Genomic DNA, 19,750 nt, shown 5'->3' on the forward strand with positions numbered 1-19,750 from the left:
TGCTAAAGCAGGTGGAATATAAATAGGTCTCCCTTCTCCCTACCTTCTCCCACCACATCCAACCCGTTGTCAAAAGTTTGATTGACAGGTTATTCTTTTCAGTCCAAGACATTTACATTTACATTTACATTTTCAGCATTTAGCAGACGCTTTTATCCAAAGCGACTTACACAATGAGCGGAACACGATGAGCAATTGAGGGTTAAGGGCCTTGCTCAGGGACCCAACAGTGGCAACTTGGTGGTGGTGGGGCTTGAACCGGCAACCTTCTGCTTACTAGTCCAGTACCTTAACCACCAAGCTATCACTGGCCCCCACGCCCATAAATACACTGATTCATATGTTAGACAAGTGATTTGAGTTGAATATGAAGGTAAGCAAGTCTCATATGTACGAGAGGGCAAACTTTCATTTCTTGCAAGTTTATTTTTATTTACATGCAAAGGGTTGTGTCCTAACAAATAATGCATTTTACAAACTTGGTAGGCTACATTAAAGTCATGCAAGCAAAAAAAAAAAAAAAGTCCTTAATAATGTACAGTATAATTACTGATCTGTACATTTTAAGATATTAATTTGTAGGTCATGATGGTTTAACTGGTTTATTGTTTGTGAAATGCTAAACACCATCTGCTTATCCTGTGTTTTGGGCGTTTTTTCATGCATTTTGGCTGAAAATTACTGTCGCAATCTGGCAACCCTGCCCAGTGTAGCTCAGTGTTTTCTTAAAAAACAAAAACAAACCACGAATTAACAGAAGAATGTTCATTTGTAGTTCTAAACATATTTAGGGTGTTTTTACCCACTTTTTGTCTCTCCCACGATGTTATTCCTCTCTTCTACAGCGTCAATTACATGCAAATGAATCATATGCAAATTAGGCGATGACGTCATTTAGCGACTTCTAGCGACTTTTAGGACAGCCAATAGCTACTTTCCTTACTGAGGAGTTGGCAACACTGCACCATCCCGGTTTGGCTTGTAGTGTCCTTGATAGCACGTGCACAGAATGCTCCACAGAGGGACCTACTTCACCTTTACCATAGTTGTTTGCCTAGAGGTAGGAGGGGTATGACTAAGCTGTGTTGAGATCACCGAAGATCCAAAATACCAGTACACAAAAATGGCGACAGTGGTGGGTGAAGCACGTGCCAGTTTGGAGCGTTCTGTACGCGAGCGCGTGCCGCCTCTGCTGACTGATTTGTATCAGTTCACTATGGCGTATGCCTACTGGCGCGCGGGCAGGCACAAACAGCACGCAGTTTTCGAGCTCTTTTTCCGTGATAACCCGTTCGGAGGCGGCTTCTCACTTTTTGCAGGATTGAACGACTGTTTGTTATTCCTGCGGAATTTTCGTTTCACCGATGAAGGTTGGCACTGCAGATAAAATTCCTTCATCACTCACACCTATGATTTTAACAGCAGTAATCCATTCAGCTCAAATGCTGCACAAGAACCTTGAATGAGATAAGACAGTTTACAATTACTTTATTGCGCCTTGGACGTTGTTGATCTTGAATTCTGCTTATATTTAAATGTCTTGAATGCAAAACATTGCCAGTTTCATCTCGGAAGACGTGATTTAATGCTGGACACTGCTATGTTGACCAAAAAATCTTACTTGTACGGTCACCGTAACCTTTGCAGCTACGTTTACCCTCGGTCATGATACGGAGTTCAAACGTTTAGTAAGAATGCACAACCTAACTGCTTAATTTGGCAGCAAGTCATCAAATTAATATGCTAAAAAGTAATTATAAACATTTAACCACACATTTTATAATAGGGAACAAAATATTAGAAACGGCATTGAAAAAGAGACTTACTTCGAACAAAACTGTACTTTGTTTCTACACTCACAGTACTCCACTTACCATATAGAAGTACTTTGTAGTTCTACAATTACTGCCTGTAGTCCATCTGCTTCTCTGCATACTTTGTTAGCCCCCTTTCATGCTGTTCTTCAATGGTCAGGACTCTCCCAGGACCACCACAGAGTAGGTATTATTTGGGTGGTGGATCATTCTCAGCACTGCAGTGACACTGACATGGTGGTGGTGTGTTAGTGTGTGTTGTGCTGGTATGAGTGGATAAGACACAGCAGCACTGATGGAGTTTTTAAACACCTCACTGTCACTGCTGGACTGAGAATAGTCCACCAACCAAATATATCCAGTCAGCAGTGACCCGTGGGCCGCATCCTGTGACCACTGATGAATGTCTAGAAGATGACCAACTCAAACAATAGATGAGCGATCGTCTCTGACTTTACATCTACAAGGTGGACCAACTAGGTAGGAGTGTCTAATAGAGTGGACAGTGAGTGGACACGGTATTTAAAAACTCTATCAGCACTGCTGTGTCTGATCCACTCAAACCAGCACAACACACACTAACACACCACCACCACCATGTCAGTGTCACTGCAGTGCTGAGAATGATCCACCACCTAAATAATACCTACTCTGTGGTGGTCCTGTGTGGGTCCTGACCATTGAAGAACAGCATGAAAGGGGGCTAACAAAGCATGCAGAGAAACAGATGGACTACAGTCAGTAATTGTAGAACTACAAAGTGCTTCTGTATGGTAAGTGAAGCCAATAAAATGGACAATGTGTGTAGAAACAAGGAGGTGGTTTTAATGTTATGGCTGATCGGTGTACCTTCTGATTACAGCTATTGACATTCCTTCGAATTCAACAACTGAGCCATACCAACTGCTAAGATGTGTATGACCGGTGTATAGATTATATGTGTTCTACTTTGAGTTTTAGGAAGCCTTTTCCTGTTCCATCATGACTGTGGACAAAATAAGGCTCACAAAGGCATGGTTTGATGAGTTTGGTGTAGAGGAATTCATATAGTGTGCAGAGAATCTTTGGAATTTGTAGTATTTGTGAGTCACTCAGGACTTCTTGTTTAACATCAGTGCCTGACCACACAAAAGTACTAAATAGGCGTGCATTTCCACATGTACACTACTAAATCTTGCCTTTCCAGAGGATTGGAGTCTTACAGGTAGTACAGGAGTCACAGTGCAACTTTACAGTAATGTCCATTGTAATTTTGAAATGGGATGTTTAACAAGCTTGTGGTGAGTTGTCCTTATGCCTTTGACTGTATGTATTTGACGGAAACCAACCAACTCACAATGACTACTCTATTTGTTAAATAAAGTAAAGGGCTCCATCATTTTACTGCCAGCTATAGTGGTAATCATTTTGTCCAGTAAAATATAAAGGGATCAAGGTTTACCCTGTGGTTTTAACACTCAGTGCTAATAAAATTCTATGGATGACATTGTTACCAAATACAATATATGGGCTGAAGTTAATAGGCACCATTCTAATTATTGAGTTCAGATGTTTCAGCCACTTCTGGTGCTAAAAGGTTTATAAAATCAAAATGTGGCAACAGTTTAGGGATGGCCTTTGCCTGTTTCCAGATGACTGTGCCCCTGTTCACAAAGAAATGTATATAAACGCATGATTTGACAAGTTTGCTTTCAATGAACAGTAGTAGCACAAAATGTTCTAGATGGGCACAAATATTGACAAATTTACCAGTGATTCAAACACACAGTCTTTCATGTCACTAATTATGCTTGGCTAAGATTGTTCCGCCAACATAATTTTAGGTTGAGTTTTACGACTGATTCCAATTTCTCTATAGCCAAAAAGTCTGATGGCCTAACTGCTTTATCCTTGTCTGGGTCACATTGGGTCCATCTTCTGCAGGACATAATCACTGGGCACAACACATTAGCACATTCAGGACAGTATGCCAGTCCATGTCCTTTTTAAAATGTGCTTTTTGTGTGTTACAGATGTGGAGTACTTGCGCTCTGTGTTACCTGCAGACACGGACCCTGAGTTTTTTTCCTACCTAAAAGATTTAGATTGCTCCGCTGTGTGCGTCAGTGCAGTGCCGGAGGGAACTGTTGTTTTTGCCAGGGTACATACAGAACCTCTTTGCTTCTAATGGTAAGAAAGTGTTAGCAACATGTTGTGTGTTCTGTTTTAAATCTGTGCCATTTGTTAAGGTTCCCCTTATGGAGGTGTCTGGCCCACTGGCTGTTGTTCAGTTGTTGGAAACCAGCTTGCTCTGTCTGGTCAACTATGCCAGGTATTATTATTATTATTATTATTATTATTACTATTGTTACTATTGTTATAACTATTATTATTAGTAATAGTAGTGGTCATTGTGAAAACACAGTTTTATAGCTATAACTTTAAACATTAAAATGTGTAGTATTTACAAAAAAGGGAAAAATGATGTAAAATATTCAGTATGAATAAAACACTAGTTTAGATAACTATGTCGATTTTATCATTATTAAAGCATGATTGCTTTAATTCAGATTTTGGGCATTATCCAGCCATTTAAAGTCCTGCCCTGTGGTATGTGGTTTTGCTAACTGTCAGGCCATTGACAAGGCCAATTCATTCAAAACCCTAATTAAATTTGTGGCATTTAGAAGTAGACTTGCTTCTGTGCTTCAGTTAGATGTCTTGTTGCATAACCTGATTGCATAAAAGACCAGGTGACCAGACATTCTTCTTTAGAATTTTTTGTTAGAGAGCAGATTTCATGCTTTTATTTTATTTTATATGGGCTGCACGGTGGCTCGGTGGGTAGCACTGTTGCCTCACAGCAAGATGATCCTGGGTTCGATTCCCAGGTGGAGCATTCTGGGTCCTTTCTGTGTGGAGTTTGCATGTTCTCCCTGTGTCTGCGTGGGTTTCCACCGGTAGCTCCGGTTTCCTCCCACAGTCCAAAGACATGCAAGTGAGGTGAATTGGAGATACAAAATTGTCAGTGACTGTATTTGACATTAAAGACTTGAACTGATCAATCTTGTGTAACCAGGAATTACCTGTCCTGTCATAAATATTACCAAAGTGTGTAAAACATTATGTTAAAGTTCTAATAAATAAATAATACATTTTTTTTCATGTCACCCAGGCCGTAAAAAAACAAAGCATCTTCAAACCACATCATTACCAACAAAATGCTTTTATTGATCAAATTAGGAGTATAAACAAAAAAACTAATGGTTACAGTTTTACAAGTGGAATGACATAAGAATGACATTTCCAATAGGAGACATACTGTATCTGTAACCATGAACTTCTTGGGAAAAGTTGTCACCTTGATGGCATCATATGTCTCTTTAAAATGCAAAGATTTATGTCTGTGTCAATTGTACTTACAATAAAAATAAGCAAGTCACCCATGCTGTGGACACTGATGCACATCCATACAATTACAGATGTTGGCTTTTGCACCTTTTGCCAGTAACACAGTCTGGATGTTTTTTCTTCGTCTTTGGCATGGATAGAACTATGCTCTTTTATTTTTTATTATAATTTTTTTTATCAGACTGAAATGTTGACTCATCCGACCATAGCACATTGCCACTGTTTTCTAGTCTATCTGAGATGAGCTTGGACCCAGAGAACTTGCAGGTATTTCTGCCTAAAAATGAATATAGGGCTTTCTCTTTGTGTAATAGTTTCAGGTTGCCTTTCTTGATGCAATGGCGGACTGTGTTGAGGTTTTACAAAGTACTCTCAAGCTAATGTGGCTGTATTTGTCACAGTAGAATCTCGTGCTCTCATGCAATGCTGTCTGAAAATCACACACATTAGGCAGTGGTTTTTGGCCCTAAATTTTTTTAACAATATGTAGGGTAGACAGTAAAATACAGTGCCTAGCAAAAGTATTCGGCCCCCTTGAACTTTTCAACCTTTTGCCACATTTCAGGCTTCAAACATAAAGATATGAAATTGTAATTTTTTGTGAAGAATCAACAACAAGTGGGACACAATCGTGAAGTGGAACGAAATGTATTGGATATTTTAAACTTTTTTTAGAAATAAAAAACTGAAAAGTGGGGCGTGCAATATTATTCGGCCCCTTTACTTTCAGTGCAGCAAACTCACTCCAGAAGTTCAGTGAGGATCTCTGAATGATCCAATGTTGACCTAAATGACTGATGGTGATAAATAGAATCCACCTGTGTGTAATCAAGTCTCCGTATAAATGCACCTGCTCTGTGATAGTCTCAGAGTTCTGTTTAAAGCGCAGAGAGCATCATGAAGACCAAGGAACACACCAGGCAGGTCCGAGATACTGTTGTGGAGAAATTTAAAGCCGGATTTGGATACAAAAAGATTTCCCAAGCTTTAAACATCTCAAGGAGCACTGTGCAAGCGATCATATTGAAATGGAAGGAGTATCAGACCACTGCAAATCTACCAAGACCCGGCCGTCCCTCTAAACTTTCAGCTCAAACAAGGAGAAGACTGATCAGAGGTGCAGCCAAGAGGCCCATGATCACTCTGAATGAACTGCAGAGATCTACAGCTGAGGTGGGAGAATCTGTCCATAGGACAACAATCAGTCGTACACTGCACAAATCTGGCCTTTATGGAAGAGTGGCAAGAAGAAAGCCATTTCTCAAAGATATCCATAAAAAGTCTCGTTTAAAGTTTGCCACAAGCCACCTGGGAGACACACCAAACATGTGGAAGAAGGTGCTCTGGTCAGATGAAACCAAAATCGAACTTTTTGGCCACAGTGCAAAACGTTATGTTTGGCGTAAAAGCAACACAGCTCATCACCCTGAACACACCATCCCCACTGTCAAACATGGTGGTGGCAGCATCATGGCTTGGGCCTGCTTTTCTTCAGCAGGGACAGGGAAGATGGTTAAAATTGATGGGAAGATGGATGGAGCCAAATACAGGACCATTCTGGAAGAAAACCTGTTGGAGTCTGCAAAAGACCTGAGACTGGGACGGAGATTTATCTTCCAACAAGACAATGATCCAAAACATAAAGCAAAATCTACAATGGAATGGTTCACAAATAAACGTATCCAGGTGTTAGAATGGCCAAGTCAAAGTCCAGACCTGAATCCCATCGAGAATCTGTGGAAAGAGCTGAAAACTGCTGTTCACAAACGCTCTCCATCCAACCTCACTGAGCTCGAGCTGTTTTGCGAGGAAGAATGGGCAAAAATTTCAGTCTCTCAATGTGCAAAACTGATAGAGACATACCCCAAGCGACTTGCAGCTGTAATCGCAGCAAAAGGTGGCGCTACAAAGTATTAACGCAAGGGGGCCGAATAATATTGCACGCCCCACTTTTCAGTTTTTTATTTCTAAAAAAAGTTTAAAATATCCAATAAATTTCGTTCCACTTCACGATTGTGTCCCACTTGTTGTTGATTTTTCACAAAAAATTACAATTTCATATCGTTATGTTTGAAGCCTGAAATGTGGCAAAAGGTTGAAAAGTTCAAGGGGGCCGAATACTTTTGCTAGGCACTGTACCTAAAGTATTTGTGATTTTTCATTAAGAAATGTTCTTTTTAAAATGATTGACAATTTCACAAAGTGGTGAGCCACAACCCATCTTTGTTTGCAAAAACTAAGCCTTTGATGGATCTGGCTTTTATACACAATCATGAAACTGGAATCTATCAAAAACTTAAATATTCTATAAACATTTCACTCTTATTTGGCCCCAGCCAAACCTTTTTGAGTGTGATGCAGGCATGGAATTCAAAATTATTTATATTTACAAAATACAATCAAGTTGCTCAGCCAAATAATTTCTTGTATTTGAACAATTTATTTTATGTAATTGTTAATTAGAAGTGAATATGATTTTAAGTCACTTGATTGGCTAAAGAAACAGTTACTTTTTTTCACACAAGGCCAGTTGGTGCTGAATAACTTTTTTTCCCTCTGTGAATCAAATGATTATTTAAAAACTGTACATTGTGTTTACTCAGGTCATCTTGAATTGCCAGTATATTTTGTACTGTGAAATGTTTTATGCTTATACTGTATGTAAAGAATTGTAAATCCTATTTGTGTTTAGCTGATATATGCAATACTCTGTGTGTTCCCAGTCTGGTGTGCACCAATGCCGCACGGTTTCGTCTAGCTGCAGGCCCCAAACTGCGACTCATGGAGATGGGCCTGAGGAGAGCACAGGGGCCTGATGGAGGCTTGACTGCTTCTCGGTACACATACATTGGTGGTAAATACAGACAAATACTAGTAATAATAACAGACAAGTAATAATGCAGTGCAGTAATTTTGTATAAAGATAGTAGGAAATGTTTCCTGTGTAGTTTTTGTGTCATATTGTTACGTGATATAGCTGGAAAAAAGTGTTTGGCACTATTTCATGTCAAATTTAGTTGTTTAAAATCTTCAAACCAAATTTATTAAGACAACCAAAAGTAAAGATTCAATTTGTGCCCAGTCATTTCATTTAGTGACAAAAAAAATTGATTCCAATACTGAAATGTTCTTTTGTAAAAATGTTGCCAGCTCAATCATCCAATTAACAATTTTTGGTTTAAGTAGATTTGACACATCTAGGTTTATTTACTACTTGCATTGATAATCTGAACAAGTCCAATGCTTTCTATCAGTGCAAAATAGCCTAAAAGCAGTACAGAATGTGGCAATTACCAGACATTTGTATATAAATGACCACAAAGCATTTTGGGTTTATATTCTGTAACCTTATGAGTTAAAGGTAATGGCCATTACACTTGGCATAAAGCTAACACAGCATTCCACAATAGAAACATCATCTTAACATTTAGTCAGGGTCATGATAGTGTGAATATAGATGCTCTGCTGCTTTAGGGCCTGGGTGACTTGACAGAACCCTAAATTCTGCTGTCCAAGAAAGTGTGCTTGTTGAGTACTGTAGAGTATACATGCACCATGAACTGTTGGTACACTATATGGACGAAAGTACTGGGACACACCTCTTTATTATTAAATTAAGTTTCAGTCAGCATTGCTACAGGTGTGTAAAATCAAGTACCTGGCCATGCAGTCTGCCTTTTCAAACATTTGTAAAATAATGGGTTATTCTAAAGTGCTCACTGAATTCAAGTGAGGTACTGTAATAGGATGCCTCTTTTGTAATAAGTCAGTTCATGAATCTTCTTCCCTCCTAGATACTCCAACTGTGGTATTATTGAAAAGTGGAAGCAATTAGGAAGTGGAAGACCATGTATAGGGCAGCTGTAGCCTAGTGGTTAAAGTACAGGTTCAGTAATCAGAAGGTTGCCTATTTAAGCCTTATCACTGCCAGGTTGCCACTGTTGGGCCCTTGAGCAAGGCCCTTAACCCTCAATTGCTTAGATTGTATACTGTCAGAACTGTAAGTCGCTTTGGATAAAAGCGTCTCCTAAATGCCTAAAATGTAAATGTTAATGTATAGTTACAGAGTGGGGTCACAGAGTGCATAGGGACAAAGTGCATAAAACTCTGGCATTAACATCACCACGATAACTGTGAGCCAGAAGCTTAATGGCACTGGTTTCCATGGCGGAGCAGCTGCATGCAAGCTTTACATCGCCAAGCACAATGCCGAGTGTCAGAAGTGGTGTAAAGCATGATGCCACTGATCTCTGTAGCAGTGGAATCAAGTTCTGTGGAGTGACAAGTTCCATTTCTTTATCTGGCAGTCTGATAGATGAGTCTGGGTTTGTGAATGCCAGGAGAATGTTACCTGCCTGACTGCATTGTGTCAACTGTGAAGTTTGGTGGAAGAGGGACAATGCTAAAGAGTTGTTTATCAGGGGTTGGCCTAGGGCTTTTAAGGCCAGTAAAGAAAATGTTTATGCTTCAGCATAGATGTTTTGGACAACTGTATGCTTCCAGTGTCAAGGGAACAGTTTGGGGAAAGCCCATTTGTGTTTCAGCATGATTGTGCCACAGTGCACAAAGCAAGGTCCATAAAGGCACGGTTGGTTAAGTTTGGTGTGGAAGAATTTGAATCATGACCTTAAACCTTATCGAGCACCTTAAGGATGACTTGGGATGGGATGTCCAACATAGGTGTCTGACTTTACAAATGCTCCTCTGGATGAATGGGCAAAACGGGTCCTGTAATATGTTGGTGTCCCATTACTTTTGTTTATTTAATGTATAAAGAACCTTTAGATAATGCTCACTGGAACTTTTTGGTGGGTTAAAAATGTTGGTGTAATGAATCATATTAGGGGATGCAAATTTTGCAGTTTTCCTATAAACCGTTAATTTTTTACCATTAACCAACAACCATATAGTATCCCATCAAAATATCAAACCCATTAGAGTTTCATATCAGCTTGCCTTTTTAATAAAAAAAAACAGTGTAAAGTAGCAAAAACAGCATTAATGTAAAAGAGTAAGATAAAGAAACACAATGAGAACGACTTCAGCTTTCAGAATGTTTATTTTAAACAAAATCGTTAGTGAACAGTTCATATTAATAACTAAACATGCAAATCAAATTTTTTAGATGCAGCAGGTATTTTTTAAGCATTTGTGTAGTTACGATAAGATGACCAGAGTTCGACCTTTATACTGGGATAAGTTGCAAAATATCAATCATTTTTATAAAAGAAATACATTTACACGCATCCACATGTGCAGAGTTTAGCATGCATTCAGATGCCAATTTTGACTTCAATGTGTAGTATTTCAGTAATATAAATGAATAATGATTTACATTCGAACTGCAACAATAACTAATTTAAAGTGTCTAATTAGAACGGGTGGGTGAGGGCAAATTACAAATCAGTTTAAACTATCGCTGTACTGTTTTATTGTATAAAAATTTGTAGTTCTGCTCCCAGTTCCCATGAATTTTTAACCAACAACAATTTTTAAAGCTCTGCATTTACTAATTGTGTTTTGGTTCATAATTAGTTACACCACTGTGTGTCCATTTATTTTATTTGACATGAGAAACACTTTCTCCATAGTAGCTAATAAAACAAACTAAAAAGTTATTTCTACATCGTACATTCCTGACTACAGTGTACTATTATTACTATTAAGGTAACGCAGACAGCAATCGACGTTTGACCCTTCTTTCTGGTCTAAGGTTTTGATTTGACAAGTAATGCTCTTGCTGGACGTCTCTTTGGGATTCCAGTGGCAGGCACCATGGCACACTCTTATGTCACATCTTTCTCCTCACTGGATGAAGTATTGCCAAAGGTTTGTCTTTAAATTGTTTTCTGTTTCTAATTTATACACGAACAAGCATTTGCTTACACCTTGTGATAAATGTGTGTGAAAGTACAAACCCAATTTCCTAAATAACTGAGACATTTGCAGTTTGTTAAATCTCCATAAACGTTAAGGCAACCCGCAATAGGCAGTTTAATTGGTGACTTAAAAAAAGGTCTAATCCTGCTGGAGCAGTAACAAGCCTTTTCCCAAACTTTTGCCACAAAAGTTAAATAGTATATTTAAAGAACTGTATACACCTGTTAGAAATAAGTATGCCTAAAACACCTAAACTCAATCAGTATTACAAAAAGTAATCAGTATCCACATAATGTTTGGCCATATACACTGATCAGCCATAACATTAAAACCACCTCCTTGTTACTACACTCACTGTCCATTTTATCAGCTCCACTTACCATATAGAACTTTGTAGTTCTACAATTACTGACTGTAGTCCATCTGTTTCTCTCTACATATCTTTTTAGCCTGCTTTCACCCTGTTCTTCAATTGTCAGGACCCCCACAGGACCACCACAAAGCATGTGCTGGTATGAGTGAATCAGACACAGCAGCGTTGCTGGAGTTTTTAAATACCGTGTCCACTCACTGTCCACTCTATTAGACACTCCAACCTAGTTGGTCTACCTTGTAGATGTAAAGTCAGAGACGATCGCTCATCTATTGCTGCTGTTTGAGTTGGTCATCTTCTAGACCTTCATCAGTGGTCACAGGACGCTGCCCACGCTGGATGTTTTTGGTTGGTGGACTATTCTCAGTCCAGCAGTAACAGTGAGGTGTTTAAAAACTCCCGCAGCACTGCTGTGTTTTATCCACTCATACCAGCACAACACACACTAACACACCACCACCATGTCAGTGTCACTGCAGTGCTGAGAATGATCCACCACCCAAATAATACCTACTCTGTAGTGGTCCTATGTGGGTCCTGACCATTGAAGAACAGCATGAGAGGGGGCTAACAAAGCATGCAAAGAAACAGATGGACTACAGTCAGTTACTGTACAACTACAAAGTGCTTCTAAATGGCAAGTGGAACTGATAACATAGAGAGTGTGTAGGAACAAGGAGGTGGTTTTAATGTTATGGCTGATCAGTGTAGTATATTTAAACATATTCTTATACTATATTTTTGTTATGTGTGAACATTGCTGACACTATTTGGAACTGTGGTTATGGGATGGGAACATTTATTAGTACTTTAACATCAACCATACTCATTAACTATTTATCTGTGCAAACTGATTTTTTTTATTATTTTGTACATACTGTATATTTTACTGTGAAGTTCATTACTATTTTTTGTTGCAGACTCTGGTGCCCTCCAGGGGTGGTGAACCTGTTGACCTTGTCTCTAAGGTAAAGGACTGGTTAGACCGTGTATGCCAGTTACTAAGAGCCGACCCTCATAAGGTACGTGAAGGAGAGCTTGCTGCCTTCCTGACCTATGCCATTGCATATCCTCGTAACTTCCTGCCTGTGATTGACAGCTACAGTGTCAGCTGGTAACGCATTGCTCAGATTCATTCATTTTTCCTCTCACTTGTTGTGCAGTGTGTTGATATGGAACATATTTATTTTATTACAGTAGTGGGTCAATCAGTTTTTGTGCTGTTGCTTTGGCGCTGTGTGAGCTGCAGTATCAGCCTGTGGGTGTGAGGCTGGATAGTGGAGATCTCTGCAAGCAGTCTTTGCAAGTGTGCCATGTTTTCAGAGAGTGCAGCAAGCAGTCAGTTCACCATTCAGCTTAACCATTCATTTATTTCACCATACATTTCTTATTGTTTACTGACCTCAGTTAACTCTGTGGTTTTTCCCTCTGCTTTCCAACAGCTTCTCTGTTCCTGCTTTTGAGTCTTTTGTCATCGTTGGTACAAACAGTTTGTCTGAAAAGAGTCTCTGTGAACTCAACAAAAGAGTAAATAATTTTTGATGCTTTCTCTTAAAGCAGATATATTTACCTGTACAATAAATTTGCTACCATTTTAATGTTTACCTCTATGTATCTGTCAGGATAATGAGATTGATGTTGTGGGAGTTGGAACTCACCTTGTTACATGCACAGGTCAGCCCTCCCTTGGGTGTGTGTATAAGGTAATTTAGGCAAATATCTACAGCATGTTAGTCAATCTCTCCATTTCCATGTTGAAGACTTTCATGTGTATAAATTTTGCTTTCAATAGTTGGTAGAGGTTGGAGGTCGGCCCAGGATGAAGCTGAGTGAGGACCCAGAGAAGAGCACATTGCCAGGCAAAAAGGCAATCTACAGGCTGTTGGACACTGATGGTAAGGCCATGTTTTTCTTCTTTGCTGCTGCAGGCCTCTGAAAAAGATTTAGCCCTTGGAACATGTATCCAGTCTGTGGACATTAGTCTTTTTGGGTTTATAACCAGGCAACCATTTGTCCCATAGACCTAAGCCACTTTCTTAAAAAGTAGTCCAAACATTTTCAATTTCAGAGGACTATATATCAGAAAAAAGTTGGGACATTTATGGTAAATGCAAATAGAAAACTGCATTTTAGCCTTGCAACACATTCTAAAAAAGTTGGTATGGCACAATTAAAGGCTAGCGGCTAGGTACAAAAACTAAATAATGATGTGATTTCAAACAGGTGATGTCAACAGGTAATTGTAATCATGATTTGGTACAAAAACATCTTTGAGGAACAAAGATGGACAGGTGATCTTCAGTTTGTCTACAAGTGCTTGAAAATTATTAAAATGCTTGAAAACTATAAAAAGTTTGTAATAGGGGTTTGCATATTTATCCATTTCTCCCTCTGCAGTGCATAATATTACAAGGAATTCACCATTCAAGGAATCTGGAGTCATTTTAGTGCATAAAGAGCAAGGGCAGAAGCCTAAGCTGAACACCCATGATCTCAGATCTCTCAGATGGCACTGAGTTATTCATCAATTGCTGGTATAAGCACATGGGCAAGGGATTACTTGGGTGAACCTTTTTTTAGCACTACAGAAAAAGTTTCATTTACAAACACCACCTACAACTTTACTGTGCAAAAAAGCCTTATTTTAATCATGTTCAGAAGCTGTGTTGTTTTCTCTGGGCTTGGAGGCATCTGGGATGGACCGTCACATAGTGGTTAACATATTGTGGTCAGATGAATCAGTATTCCAGATCTTTTTTTTTTGGTAGAAATCAATGCTGTGTGCTCCGTTCCAAAGACAAAAACGTCTTTTAAGATGTGAGAAGGGAGAGCAATGTTACAAAGTGGTAAATGCTTTACCATCCAGTTTTTTTGGTGTGTTGCAGGCCTGAAATTCAGTAATGGATGTATATAACAAATTAAGTTGACCAGACAAAACATAATATATACAGTTATAATTTTCTTTACTTTTCTGAACGCTTCTTTAAATGATTTGCACCAAATTTTGGAATACAGTTGTAAGGATAGTATGAATGGGCACTGATAGAAATCACTGTTCCAATTTTTCCTAAAAGTTTTAGATTCATATTTTTCCACACCAACCACTGCATGACATGTTTTAAAGATCTGCCTTTTTACTTTGCAATATTATAATCCTAAAAACAGGTAAGAATTTTTTTTTTAAAGAATTTTTTTTTTTTATATATATATTCTGCAGTCATTTCCTTTCAGTGGATCTAATTGGCCCCAAATCATAATAAACAGCATTTTATGAGCTCATGTGAACTACCATTTTGTGCCCAAGATGTTTTTTGTTGAGTCACTTTAGTATGTTTTGTCTATTAAGATGTTTTTATGTGCTTGTTAGCAACATGTATGGGTTAAATATTTTGTCTAACTAATTAGATGTGGTGTCTAATCATTTTATATAGATATTGTATAGCTGGTTTGCCTAAGGTGGGTTTTAAAAGATGTTATGACTATTAAACAATAATAATGTTAGAGGTGTAATTCTAGTGGACATAAATGTACACACCCCCTTACCATGCGAGGTTTTTGTGATGTAAAAAAAGATAATAATGATAAAAACTTACAGTACTGTGGTTGCATAAATATGCACTCCCTTAAATTAACTTTAACCTTAAACTGTTGCAGCACTTTTAGATTTTGACAGCATTCACCGTTTTGGGTAGGAGTCTATCAGCATGGCACATCTTGATTTGCCATTCTTTGCCCACTCTTCCATGCAAAAGCACTCAGAATCTGTCAAATTGTGAGGGCATCTCCTGTGCTCAGCCCTCTTCAGGTCTCACCACAGATTTTAACTTGGGCTCAGTTCTGGGCCCTGGCTGGCCCATTCCAAAACTTTTGATTTCATGCTGAAAGGTGAAAATCATCTTCAGCTTATTAGCAGGGGCCTGAAGGTTTTTTGGGTAAAATTTACTGATATTTTAAACTGTTCCTAATTCTCTTTACCTTGAATAAAGCCCCAGTTTCAAGAAATACAGACCCAAATCATTATGCTGCCACCACCATGCTTCACTGTGAATATGGTGTTCTTTTGGTGATCCACAGTTTTGTTTTTGCAACAAACAAACCTTGGTCTCATCATACAGTAATACACTTTCCCACTTTTTTGGCAGACTTGAAGTTGGTTTTTAAAATTGTACTCGGGCTTGGATGTTTTTCTTGTCACTTTACCATATATTCAGACATATAAAGAATATGGGAAATTGTTGCATACACAGCCAGTACTAGCTATGTACAATAAATTCTTGCTGCTTCTTTATTGTTGCTGTAGGCCTCTTGGCAGCCCTTGAATCAGTTTTCTTTTGTCTTTTCATCAAATTCAGAGGAACGTTCAATTTTTGGTAATGTCACTGTGGTGCCATATTTTATTCACTTGTTGATGACCATTTTCAAGGTATTTCATGGTATATGTAATGACCCTTTTTCTGATGTCATGAAAATCCTACTAGACAGCTGAACTTTGTATGGGGTTAATCAGTGTCACGTTAATTGATGGCATGTACTGAAACGAGTTTGAATGTCATTGGATAATTCTGAACACAGCCACATCCCCAGTTATAAAAGATTGTGTACACATTATTTTTTGTTATTTTCCATATAAAATATTTAACTTGATTTTAGTTTTTTTTTTTCCCAATTGAATCACACAGATTAAAGGTCACATTAAAGGTGAAACTTAATCTGATATTTATCTTGGTCTGATTTTTGTGCATCACAAAAAGCTGGCATTTTAACAAGGGTGTGTAGACATCGTAAAAAGGGTGTGTAACAATCTTTTTGATGTGTTTTTCTTGTCAGCCTGTTCTCTAGTTATTACTCTGTGTACCTTTTTGTCCCATCATTCACAGGGCATCCTCAAATGGATCTCATATGCCTAAATGAGGAACCTGCACCTAAAGTGGAAATTCCTTTAAATTGTTACCCTTTAGGGCTGGACAAGTCTGTCCAGTCCATCACACCTGCTCGGGTGACAAGCCTGCGGATAGAAGTCTTCTCCTACGGTGAGGTAATATCCACCAATTCCAATTTCTTGACCTGTGTGAATGTTGTGTTTGTTCTGCATTTGTTATGTTTGCCATTGATGACACACATGGGTGTGGCAGTAATATAATAAAGTCAGATGAACAGAAACAGTTCAGCATTCAAATTGAGATTTTATAGGTCACAAACAGTTTATTGAAATAGCTAGATAAACAAGCTAATCAAAAAAGATGTAGTCAGCATATTAATGCTTTTCATTAGTTAGTTGTTAAAGAATGATACGCAAAACCATACTTTTCTATTGCAGCATGTTGCTAAATAGCCATATCATTGTCTTTGTAAAAAATAAAAAGGTAAAACACTAATCCACATGTGCAGATTTTACCATGCATTCAGACTCCATACTGAAACATTTGAAACATTTTAATGCATAATACTTAATTCATGCATTTAATGCCTTTAAACGATTTTTAAATATGCACTCCGTTGGGTTTACAAGGACTGAATATGGTTAGGCACTAGTTTCTGAATGCACAGCATACATAGATGAGGCATACCATTATGACCACCTCCTTGTTTCTACACACTGTCCATTTTATCAGCTCCACTTACCATATAGAAGCACTTTAAAGATCTACAATTACTGACTGTAGTCCATCTGTTTCTCTACATACTTTTTTAGCTTGCTTTCACCCTGTTCTTCAATGGTCAGGACCCTCACAGGACCAGCACAAAGCAGGTATTATTTGGGTGGTGGATCATTCTCAGCACTGCAGTGACAATGACATGGTGGTGGTGTGTTAGTGTGTGTTGTGCTGGTATGAGTGGATCAGACACAGCAATGCTGATGGAATTTTTAAACACCTTACTGTCACTGCTGGACTGAGAATAGTCCACCAACCAAAAATATCCAGCCAACAGTGCCCCGTGGGCAGCATCATGTGACCACTGATGAAGGTCTAGAAGATGACCAACTCAAACAGCAGCAATAGATCAGCGATCGTCTCTGACTTTACATCTAAAAGGTGGACTAACTAGGTAGCAGTGTCTAATAGAGTAGACAGTGAGTGGACAGGGTATTTAAAAACTCCAGCAGCGCTGCTGTCTGATCCACTCATACCAGCACAACACACACTACCACCATGTCATTGTCACTGCAGTGCTAAGAATCATCCACCACCTCAATAATACGTGCTCTGTGGTGCTCATGTGGGGGTCCTGACCATTGTAGAACAGGGTGAAAGCAGGCTAAAAAAGTATGATGAAAAATAGATGGACTACAGTTAGTCATTGTAGAACTACAAAGTGCTTCTATTATGGTAAGTGGAGCTGATGAAATGGACAGTGAGAGTAGAAACAAGGAGGTGGTCATAATGTTATGCCTGATCGGTGTATAGTGTATGCAAATTAAACATGCTGACTAATGTACGCATAAGCTGAATGTTAGTGAAACTTGTAACAATGTAATCCCAAATGACTGTGCATTATATGAGTTATAGAAAGAAAGAAAAACATTTGTTACTTGGCCAACTCTACTCGACTGCTGCACCAAAACTTGCAAGTGTGTTGCAAATTAAAGTAAAAAGTTGTGGTTTTACTTTGCAGGTATAATCATACTGTTGCAGTTTGCAACAAGGAAGTTGGGGGTTTAAATTAAAGTAATAAGTTGTGGGATTTTGGAGAGCTAGACCTTAACAGTGTGTAACAAAACATACCTGGACTCTTATTGAACATAGTATTCACTGAAGGTTTTTGTATATTTATTTTCAGATCACACTCCCACTGAGCAGTTCATCTGAGAATCGAGTACATGCACAGAACTCTCTTCAAGCCTTGTATCCCCATCATAAAAAACTTCAGGAGCCAGAGCCTTATACAGTTAGTGTTTAAATTCACCATTAAAAATATAATTTATATCTACAAAATATTAAAAAGACTTTTGTTTTCTAACAGGTGGCAGTTTCTGAAAGAATTCATTCTCTTGTGTCTGACTTTAGAGAAGGACATGGCCAAGGCAATAATTTTCAACTGTTTAACTAAAACTAAACCAAACCACGGGTTCATTATAACTGTCAGAGACTTTGAACGTAGCACATTACGCAATATTAAGTTTGTTGCTGATTCCCAGAATCAGTGCATGTTTTTATTCATCCTGACCAAATTACTCTACATGTTAAGCACTGATGGGTATTCATATTACACATCACAATTACATTGTTAGAATTGTTAATTGAACAGTGGCTCTGAAAGTATTTTACAGTAACCAAAGATTGTTACTGCTATGACTTTTGTGCCATATGAAAATGATGTGTATCTTAACTAATAACCAACAACAAACACAAAGTCTTTGTGCTTAAGCAAAGAATAGTAAACATGGCAGTATTATAGAACGGTAAGATGAATGTTAACACTGTAAGCGGAAGCAGTTTAGCAATCTGAATGTTATACAGCAGCAAAAGTCCATTATAAAGGCAAACTAAACATGCTAATTAATGCAGGTGGCATCTGTGATCTTTAGCTCTGCTCTAAATTTAAATCAACTGTCAGTTGATGGAAATTAATTTAAATGACCTTTTTAGTAATCATTAACATCCCTATTTCTAAAAATTTTTTATTATGCATTATTAAACAGTAGCTCATTGTAGTGTAGACATGGTATAAAGTAGGGTTATTTAATTAGCATTCTGTAGGGGCACATGTAACCCATAAGCAAATCTTGTCCTTAACCTAGTCCAATCAGCCTAGGTAATTACATAAAGCTACTTAAGCTGAGACAAATAAAGCACACAGCATGCTTGATTATCTATCTTGAATATTTGTTCTGTTGCTAAAATGTTGCTTTCTACCTTGTTTAACCTTCAACAATAATTGGAAAGAAATGTAATATTTGTCAGCAATGAGCTCCCACTGCATACTCAACACAGTAGTACTACAACCCCAAATCAGAAAAAGTTGGGACGGCATGGAAAATGACAATAATAAAAGAAAAAAACACAGCGTTCCTTACATTTACTTTGAATTTTATTTGATTGCAGACAGGATGAACCTGAGATATTTAATGTTTGTCTGGTCAACTTCATTTTTTAATAAACATCCATTACTGCATTTCAGGCCTGCACCACGTTCCAAAAAAAAGTTGGGACAGTATGTTTTCATTCCTTTTCACCACATTTAAAAGACGTTTTGGCACCGAGGATACCAAGTGATTTAGTGTTTCAGCTTTTATTTTGTCCCGTTCTTCCTGCAAACACGTCTTAAGATGTGCAACAGTACGGGGTCGTCA

General features: G+C 38.2%; 1 protein-coding gene across 2 annotated transcripts; it reads left to right on the plus strand.

The window, feature by feature from the left end:
* Window positions 1-1,031: 1,031 nt before the first annotated feature.
* On the plus strand, window positions 1,032-18,357 carry naprt (nicotinate phosphoribosyltransferase). 2 transcript variants are annotated; one of them, XM_063001181.1, is made up of 12 exons: window positions 1,032-1,370; window positions 3,827-3,954; window positions 4,043-4,125; window positions 7,928-8,058; window positions 10,918-11,033; window positions 12,378-12,571; window positions 12,655-12,795; window positions 12,900-12,984; window positions 13,080-13,160; window positions 13,250-13,352; window positions 16,335-16,492; window positions 18,238-18,357. In XM_063001181.1, the coding sequence occupies exons 1-12, from the start codon at window positions 1,124-1,126 to the stop codon at window positions 18,355-18,357; spliced, it is 1,587 nt and encodes a 528-aa protein (XP_062857251.1). In that variant the 5' UTR covers window positions 1,032-1,123. The 2 variants fall into 2 exon arrangements, with proteins under 2 accessions (XP_062857251.1, XP_062857252.1); XM_063001182.1 differs by having other exon boundaries at window positions 16,335-16,487; window positions 18,238-18,341.
* The last annotated feature ends 1,393 nt before the right edge of the window (window positions 18,358-19,750 follow it).

This window comes from Trichomycterus rosablanca, chromosome 9, assembly GCF_030014385.1.
Source record: "Trichomycterus rosablanca isolate fTriRos1 chromosome 9, fTriRos1.hap1, whole genome shotgun sequence".
Classification (NCBI taxonomy): domain Eukaryota; kingdom Metazoa; phylum Chordata; class Actinopteri; order Siluriformes; family Trichomycteridae; genus Trichomycterus; species Trichomycterus rosablanca.